The following is a 9,617-nucleotide window of genomic DNA, read 5'->3' as shown; positions in this document are numbered from 1 at the left end:
GTCTACAAAAGCTAGTTTCAGGACAGGCTCCAAAAACCACAGAGAAACCCTGTCTCGAAAAACAAAACAAAACAAAAAAAAAAAATTTATTTTATGTACACTGTTATGAAGGTGTCAGGGTGTCAGATTCCCTGGAACTGGATTAATAGACAGTCTGAGCTGCTTTATGGGTATTGGGAATTGAACCCGGGTCCTCTGCAAGAGCAGTCAGTGTTCTTAACTGCTGAGCCATCTGTCCAGCCCCATGTTTACAGTAATTTGTAAGAGACCCTGCGCTGACAAGAGGCACCATTACTTTTTGAATTCACTATGCTCTTGTGAAGAAGCCCCTTGACTTGCTTGTCTCTATCTCACCAGCATCCCCAACTAAACTGCAGCAGGCAGTGAGCCCAGGGCCTTGTGCACGCCAGATGGCACTTTACCAACTGAACCACATCCTTAGTGCGGTAATTAATATTGTTTGAGATGAGCTCTCATTACGTTGCCTAGGTTGGCCTCAATTTCCCAGGCTCAAGATATCTCAAACTTTGGTCTTCTTACAATAGTTTAATTAATTTTTGCTTGTTTAGAAAATTTATTCATGGGACTGGAGAGATGGCTCAGCAGTTAAGAGCACTGGCTGTTCTTCCAGAGGTCTTGAGTTCAATTCCCAGAAACCACATGGTGGCTCACACCCATCTGTACTGAGATCTGGTGCCCTCTTCTGGCCTATAGCATACATGCAGACAGAACATTGCATTCATAATAAATAATCTTAAAAAAAAAATCTATTCATAGAATGGGAGAGGTGGCCTTCCCCAGGGAAGAACACACCAATTGGTTGTGCAGTGCCCAACAGTCAACCCTGAAAACATAATATAAAGTTAGTATTATGTGAACTGGTCATATTTAGGAATATATGTATATGCAAATATACGTGCAATAGCAACCCAATTTTTAAAAAGGCCATGGATTTGAAGCAGAGTGGCAAGGGGTATATGAAAGGGTTTGGAGGGAGGAAAAGGAAGGGAGAAATGTAATTAAATAAGCTCAAAAATAGTATTAAAATACATTTATTATGATTATGTGTATATGTATGTGCCTGTATGAGTTTATGTGTACCATGTGCGTTCAGGAACTCTCAGAGACCAGAACACACCAGATCCCCTGAACTGGAATTACAAGTAATTGTGAGCCTTCATGTGGGTGCTGGAAATAGAACCCAGGTCTCCTCTGAGAACAGCCAGTATTCTTTTTTTTTTTTAAAAAGACTTTGTTATTAATTATGTATGCAGGGTTCTTCTTGCATGTATGCCTTCAGGTCAGAAGAGGGCACCAGATCTCATTACTGATGGTTGTGAGCCACCATGTGGTTGCTGGGAATTGAACTCAGGACCTCTGGAAAAACAGTCAGTGCTCTTAACTTCTAAGCCATCTCTCTAGCTCCAGCCAATATTCTTATCCATGGACCTACCTCCCAGTCTAATTTTTGCTTGTTTTATTGTTTAAATTTTTTTTTGAGACAGGATCTCAAATTTTGTTATCCTGCCTCTACGTCCTGAGTGCTAGGATTACAGGCATATCCCCGGTGCACCTGGCAAGAGTAATGGTTCTTAAGGTGACTTTCCAAAGCCTCTGTCAAAATTCTAAACCTTTTTTCTTTCAACAGATTTTGTAGGGCAGCATCTGACACAATGTTACAGGTAAGGAGCCTTGGCTTTGCAGAGAGCATTTCTATGACAACCAAATGACAACAGAGAAGGTGGTCATTTCTTTCCTTTCCGGGTGCTGGGATGAAACCCAGGCTCTCACACATTTCAGGCAAACACTCTATCATCAAACTCCAATCCTCACTCCAGAAAGAACCGTAGGCTTCTGGGATGTGTGTGTGTGTGATGATGATGATGGGAGCAGAGCATGTGAGGACGGAGAGGTTTCCAAGCATGCTAGCAGGGGCCTGAGAGTTGGACAACAGGGCCTCTAGAGTTCTACACTTCCACACCTGACCCTAGGAAAAGTTGTTGGAAAAGGCTGACACACTTCAACCTTCCCTCATGGCAAGTGGCCGAGATGGCTCAGCTGGGATGGCGCCAGACCAGAGGAAGGCTGCTTTCCAGGGAGGACTGGGGCCCACATGGGGATGTGGCTAAGTGAAAGATGAAGGTTTGATTAGGACTCCAGTCTGGTCTCAGAGGTTTCCAGATGTTTGCACTCTGTATTCAGCACTCCCAAGACAGGAGGGATGTGGGCGAGGGGACCCTGGCTTACCCCTGACTGTCCTTGGAACATCTCGCTGTCTGGTAGCAATGTGCTGGCAAACTCCTGCTGCCGGCTGCTATAGACATGCACGAACCGCACCGTGTCTTGAGTGTTTGCCAATGCGAATGACAGGAAGGCTTCAAAGGGTTTGCTTGGCTTGCTAGCCTCGGCGGTCAGCAAAACCACACAGTACCTGCACAGGAACAAGAGAGAAGGTCCTAGAACCAATCTCCGGCCAGGGTCAGGCCTGGCAAGGGCTGCTAAGGAAAGAGGAGACCTGTCTATGTGAGGAAGTTTTCAGAAGCATATGTCCTGTTCTCTCCCATGAAGGGCTGGCTGAATCTATCTTAGGGCAGAGGTGACCAAACTTCCTTCTGAAGGGGCTGCCTCTGCAAGGTTCTGATGGGAGCCTAGCGTTCATTTATTCATTCTCCAAACATTTACTGAGCTTGCAAGCAACATCCCTACCTTGTTCTACCATGTTGGGGAAAACATGGACACACACAAAATGAGCACTGGTAAGTGCAGTGAGAAAAAGAGGACAGAAGAGGCTGGTATGGGGCAGAAGTCGCGCTCATGCAGACCAGGAAATGCCACCTGATGTTTGAGCAGACTTGAATGAAGTGCTGTGGGAGAGGAAAAGAGGGTGGAGCAACTTGATGTGGCCTGAGTTTGGAGAGATTAATGGTAGATGTGTGGAGAACAGAGAGAAGAATAAGGGAACGGATGGGAGCAGAAACCCTATGGGACATGTGGGAGCCTGCTCAAGAGTGCCCATGATAAAATAATGAGACGCCAGGCAGATGAAAATGTGTCTGGGGGCGTGTAGATCAAGTCTCTCCTTCCGTCACATGATCTCAGAGAGCAAACCCAAGTGGTCAGGCTTGACAGCCAGTGCCTGTACCTGCGGAGTCATTCCGCTGGTCCTCCAGATATCTGCTAGATAGGGTGGCCCATGCTACTATTTCAGCATGGGTACCCTGGACTAAGGCACCTCACCCAACATAGTTTAACTGCCCTGCAGGAAGACACCACGGCTCCCTCCCACTTCAGCGAGAGAGAGAGCCCAGAGTTCGTACTTCCTCTGTCGGTGAGACCGCTTCACAGGGCAGAGTTCATGGAAGAGCCTCTGGCTGGTGAGCCGGGCTGCCAGCAGGTACTTGTTCTGGGCGATGAAGTCCTCAATGACCTGCTTCTTCAGCCCTCGAGCCTGGAGAAACACCAACAGGCACTCAGTTTTCACACTGCCAATGGGTTTTACTCACAAGCTATGAAGACCCTGCCTACGGCAACATCACCAGGCAAGAAACGTGTGGAGATGATGGATAACTCAGGTGGAGGTGATGAAACAGCTAGGTCATGCTCAGGGGAAAATCAAGAGGTTTCTGCTACGTGACTGCATACCATTTACGTCAACAGCTCAGAGAAGTCAATCATTTGAATTTTACACTAATATATTTCCATTCAGGATCTGTATTAAACTTAACAATTCAAAATAAATCCTAGGACTAGGGAGGTGGCTTAGTGGTAGAATACTGGTCAAATGTGCACAAATATGTACCTCAAGATAGACAAAATGAAACAAAATACCCAAACAGTGGCAGTTCTTATTCTTTTTTTGAGACAGGGTCTTACTATTCACTTTGGCTGGCCTGGAATTTGCTATGTAGACAAATGGCCTCCAAATCACAAAGATCTGTCTGCCTCTGGGCTAGAATTAAATCAATGTGCCGCTCTGCCCATCCCCCACTTCCCACTGAGACAGGGTCTCCTGTAGCCCAGGCTGGAACCCAGCTCGTTATGTAGCTGAGGATAACTGTGGACTGCTGATCCTCCCGTCTACCTTCCTAGTGCGGGGATCTCAGGCACACACTTTGTGTGGTGCCAGGACGGATGACGTGGGGCTTCGTGTGCTCTAGGAAAGCGATCCCACTCAGTGACATCCCAGCCCTCTGCACACTTACTAAGAATGAAGAGGCAGACCACAAAACTGCACACTGATCACTCTGTCGTGTGGTTTAGAAGACAGACACAACACAGGAGCAGTGAAACCGCCACCTGCCTCAGGTGACCACAGTGTATCTATCAAACGCTAACGACAGATGACTGACTGACTAATTTGCAAAGCTGCCGGATGATAAAAAGTCAGTACTGAGAACCAACTGTGTTCCTTCTATCAGCAGAGAGAAAGTGTAACAGATGCTGTCTCACAAGGATGAAGAAGGGTGAACTGACAGGTACATTCTGGGTCAGTGAGAGGGCTCAGTGGGTAAGGGGGCTTACTGCCAAGCCTTACGAACTGAGTTTGATTCCCCAAACCCACAGGGTGGAAGGAAAGAATTGACTTCCACAAGCTGTCCTATGACCTCCACACGTACATGAGTATGAACAGATACACAAAAATAAATAAATATAAATTTAAAAAAGGTTTTAATCTTCAAAAACCAAACACTCACTGACACACTCACAACCTTCCATGCAGTATCTGTTGCCCTCCTACCTCTTTAAAGAATTTTGAGATGGGTGTTAAGTAACTCAGGCTGGCCTGGAATTCCCTAGGTGAGGATGTCCTTGAACTTCCTTCCTCTAGCTTCTACCTCCTGAGTGCTGGGATCAGAGGCCGGCACTACCCTGCCTGGCCTCTACAGTAGTGCTGGTCCAATCTGGGGCTCTGTGTCTGCCAGGTAAGCACCTAACAAGCTACCTAAGCTACTGCAACAGCACCCTTCTACTGCCGCCTATGTTAGCTCTGAATTCTCATTTTCTCCGCCTCCAAAGTGCTGAGATTTTAAACACTTCCATCCAGCCCAGCTTTCTCCTGTCTTTCCTAAGCTGTCCCTGTCCACCTGTGTAAGGGTCAGCTCCGCCAGTCTTTGCTATAGACAGCTCTAATTCAGCATACCTAAGATGAACTCATTCTCTCCGGTCCCTATCAGCCATTTCCCATCTGGGTCTGCCCCACAGAGCGACCTTCCTGATTTCCAGTGTGGCACACTGCTATTCTACAAGACTGGAGATTGCCTTTAGGTCTATCCACCCCGACTGAAGCACGTTAGGTACAGTCTAACAGCTCCGGATGTCCAGGCAAGATAGAATGTGTGCTGAGCAAATAAAACATCCTCTTTTAAGGTGGGCGGTGATGGCACACACCTTTAATCCAGCACTTGGGAAGCAGAGGCAGGAGGATCTCTGTAAGTTCGAAGCCAACCTGGTCTACAAGAGCTAGTTCCAGGACAAGCTCCAAAACTACAGAGAAACCCTGTCTCAAAAAACCAAAAAAAGAAATTAAAAAAAAAAAAACAAATTCCCCCAAACCAACAAACACCTTTTCTCTCAAACCAGCAATTCTCCTGCCTCAGCCTTCAGAGCACTGCAATTTCAGGTATATGCCATTTGAGATAAAATGATTTTTTTAAAATCCAAACATCACTGTGTCACATAAAATAACCAGCAAAATTCAGTGCATCAGTACAATGAAATGGCAAATGAGTTCCTCCTTTTCTCTGCCGCTTTGTTCAATTTTGTCTTTCTCTGATTTATTCCTGAGTGCAGTGCCTAGGTGTGCCTGAGCACATGCAGAGGTCAAAGGATGACCTCTAGGAGTTAGTTTTCCCCTTCCACTACACAGGACCCAGGGGAGAACTCAGGCAGCCAAGCTAGGCAGGGAACACTTCCACCCACCCCTTCCCTTTCCCTCCTCTTTCTTTGAGACAAAGTCTCATTGTAGCTCAGGCTAGCCTCAGACTTATTATGTAGTTGAGAATGATCCTTCCCTGCTGGGACTATAAAGCTTGTGGACACTAGGCTGAGGTGCGATGAAGGCGGTCTTGACAGGAGGGGGTTCTCACATACCTGGATGACATCAGCAGGCTTGTTGATGTGCTCTTTAAAGATCAGCACGGCAGGGGCATAGACATTGATGTTGTACTGCCTGGTCATGTCTTCCACACCTCTCAAGCCCATGTACACGTAACCGAATGACACATAATCTTTGTACGCAAAAGCCGTCAACTGTGAGGGCACAGGAGAGGAAGGGAATAAGTGGACAGTGAGGCATCCAGCTTCTAGAGCAAGTGGGCCCTGGGTATGTCAATGGTGGGGATGAGCTGTCAGCACATGGATCCCCGTGACGTCTTTCTCAGCTTCAAACATTCACTTCAGGTATTTATTCTATGCACAAAAACCGAACAAAGATAAACACAACTAATTTCCTCAAGAGATAAAACAAAATAATCATTATGCTGAAATTTTGCCTGTGTGTGTGTGTCTATAAACTACCACAAGCTGAGCAGCCTTATCTGAAACACTTGTGACCAGAAATGGTCCAGACTTATCCAGTTTGAAATATTAGCATATCCACAATGAAGTATTCTTGGGGATAGCACCAAACTTAAACATAAAACAGTCTGTATGCTCCACACATATCTTATCCACCCAGCATGAAGGTAATTGTGGGCTTTTGTTTTGACTATGACCTACAACACGAGGTCAGGAGTGGGTGACATCGAGTTGATGTTCAAGAGTTTCTGATTTGGGATTCTTAAATTAGAGATGCTCCATATGTAATTATACAAAAGACAAGCAGGCAACGGGCTACGATTCCCGGACAGGAACACGAGGTAGGGGAGTACCTTGTACATCAGTGGCACCGCCGGCGTCTGGCCGAACAGGAGGGCATGAGGCTTATTCTCCTGCTGCCAGCCAGAGAGGAATCGCACGTAATTTTTATTTGTAACCTTAAATTGGAAATAGAAGGTTAGTTGCCATATTTAGTTTTTTAAAAAAGATTTATTTTTCTTTTGTATATAAATGTTTTGCCTATATATATGTACGTGTACTACACACAGATCTAGTGCTCACAAAGGTCAGAAGTGGAAATCAAATCCCCTGGAACCAGAGTTCCAATGGGTGTTAGCTGCCATGTGGATGCTAGGAACCGAATCCAGGTCCTCTGGAAGAGTAGCCAGTGCTCTTAACTGCTGAGGCAATTATATGGCCCCAATACTTAATTCTTAACAACTGTATTATAATGCTGTCAGACCAATTAAATATGTATAAAGAGGTTGTTTATTAAAAAAATGCAGATAACTAATCATCTTGTCTTTTTGAGACAGGGTCTATGTAGCCCCGGCTGTCCTAGAACTTGCTATGTAGACCACACTGGCCTCAAACTTACAGAGATCTGCCTGTCTTTGTCACTAATTGTTTTGTCTTAATTAGACAAAACCACTAGAAGAATGGAGATATAGCTACCGTTTGTTTATAAACTCTTACAGATTACAATAACCACACTGAGTGACAGAATACTGACCATATCATAATCACTTCTGGAGTTGGTTCCTTTTCTGTTTGTTTTGGGAGGAGTACTGAGGATTGAACCTACAGCCTCCGCAGGCTAGGTGAGTGCTCTACCATTCAGCTATACCCGAGTCTTGTCTTTGTTTCATTACAGGGTGACTTGGTTCTTCTACCATTGGGGATTGAACCCAGGGCATTACCATCAGCCCTTCAGAGTTGTACTCCTACAGAAGGCATGCAGCACAGGCCCTGTAAAAATGGCTAGAGAGAGATTCTTGCAGCTCTAGAAGAGGACCCAAGTCTCAAATAATAACAACAACAACAACAAAATTACACTTAATTACCTTTTGTACATGTAGGTACATGAGCTATGCATGCATGTGTTGGTCAGAGGACAACCTGCAGGAGAGGGTTCTCTCCTTCACCATGTGGATCCTCAGGCATCAACTCAGGCTGTCAGACTTGCAGGGAGCACCTTTGCCTTCTGAGCTGGCTCTGGCTCTCACTGAGATTTTACTTTTTGTTTTGTTTTTTTTCTCTATGCAGAAAACTTGTCCTGGAACTCGCTATGTAGACCAAACTAATCTCAAACTCAGAGCTGCTATATAGACCAGGATGGCTTCAAACTCAGAGCCACCTGCCTCTGCCTCCCAAGTGCTGGGATTAAAGGTGCAAGACACCACCACTGGTTCCTCAGCAGCTTCTAAAGTTCCAGAAGTAATATTTGGTTTAATGAGTCTGGTAGTTTTGGTAGCTGTGATCCTTAAATATATAAAAACCAAATGTAATTCATCTTTTCTCAATAAAATCTGATTTGAGTATTTTTACAGAACAAATACACACACATGAACAAATGCATGATCCATAAATCTTATCAAGCGATCTAACTGTGTTGTTGTTTAGGAAACATGACCCTGGCATGAGATCAGGCTCCTGGGATAACACTTGTGAGCTGGTTATTAATAGAGTGACCTTTCTTCGGCTCTGTAGCCCTGCTTCAGTCTCCCGGGTTTTATCAATATGATTAGGAAACAGTAAATGCCTGGCTGTCCAGAGTGAAGACCGGGAGGTTTCGGCCGGCAGCCCGTTCTCAGCGGACACTCACCTTCTCCACCAAGTTCCCTGGAAGAAGACTCTCCACGAACTGCCGTAGGTTCTCATGAACCACTGCATTGTGGAAGAAGGAAATTTTCCCATTGATGATTCCTAGGATGGAGGGGGTGCTGTGTGCTCCCAGGTGATGGGCCAGGCGTCTTTCATAGCCAGCATGGACGACACCAATCCCCACACCTGAAAAGCATGGAAGAGCTCCATGAAGTCTTTCTGAGAAGAATTCTTTACAGTGGGAAGTGAAACCCAATTGGGTTGGAGTAGGTAATTTTCTAATAGCTTGTTTAGCATTCTTTCACCGCAACCTGGTAATATTTACAAACAGTTGCAAATCGGAACATCTTTTAAGCCTATTTTTTCTAATTTTGGGAACAGGTCATGAGAAAATGCTTTAAAAGAAAAAAAGAGGGCCAGAGAGATGGATCAGGGAATAAAGGAACTTGCTGCCAAGCCTGAGGTCCATCCCTGGAACCCACAAGATAAAAGGAGAATTGACTCTGGCAGGTTGCTCTCTGACCTTTGAACACTTTTGGCACATACACATGCACGCACACATGCATGCACACTTATTAAGTAAATGTAAGAGAGAGAAGAATTGGTACACCATGTTCCTACCCATAAACAAACGTGTGAACAAGCTAAGGGGCTGATGACTCAGCTACAGTGTCCCACCCAGCACCATGGCCTATGACTTATCAACAGAAGAAGGGCACATATTACTGCTGGGAAGACATTTCCCTTTTATACACATTACTTAACCACCTCCACACCCTTGCTGTTGCATGTGTATCCCCTCCAACACAATTAGGAACGATTTAAGAAATACAGATTTTTTGGGCTGGAGAGATGGCTCAGAGGTTAAGAGCACTGACTGCTCTTTCAGAGGTCCTGAGTTCAATTCCCAGCAACTACATGGTGGCTCACAGCCATCTGTAGTGAGATCTGGTGCCCTCTTCTGGCCAGCAAGCATA

General features: G+C 45.4%; 1 protein-coding gene across 1 annotated transcript in view; it reads right to left on the bottom strand.

Moving 5' to 3' along the window:
• Dnajc16 (DnaJ heat shock protein family (Hsp40) member C16) overlaps positions 1-9,617 on the bottom strand; it is a 31,900-nt gene that overhangs the window by 8,477 nt on the left and 13,806 nt on the right. The window contains exons 5-9 of the mRNA XM_026782091.1: positions 8,642-8,826; positions 6,870-6,974; positions 6,091-6,249; positions 3,318-3,448; positions 2,248-2,431 (exon numbers count right to left, since the gene is read on the bottom strand). Of these exons, the coding sequence (XP_026637892.1) occupies positions 2,248-2,431; positions 3,318-3,448; positions 6,091-6,249; positions 6,870-6,974; positions 8,642-8,826 (764 nt within the window). The remainder of the gene's footprint in view (positions 1-2,247; positions 2,432-3,317; positions 3,449-6,090; positions 6,250-6,869; positions 6,975-8,641; positions 8,827-9,617) is intronic.

Source organism: Microtus ochrogaster, chromosome 10 (genome assembly GCF_000317375.1).
Source record: "Microtus ochrogaster isolate Prairie Vole_2 chromosome 10, MicOch1.0, whole genome shotgun sequence".
In the NCBI taxonomy this organism is placed as follows: Eukaryota; Metazoa; Chordata; class Mammalia; order Rodentia; family Cricetidae; genus Microtus; species Microtus ochrogaster.
Note: the sequence above shows the minus strand (reverse complement) of the source record. Positions and strands in the feature narration are given on the sequence as shown.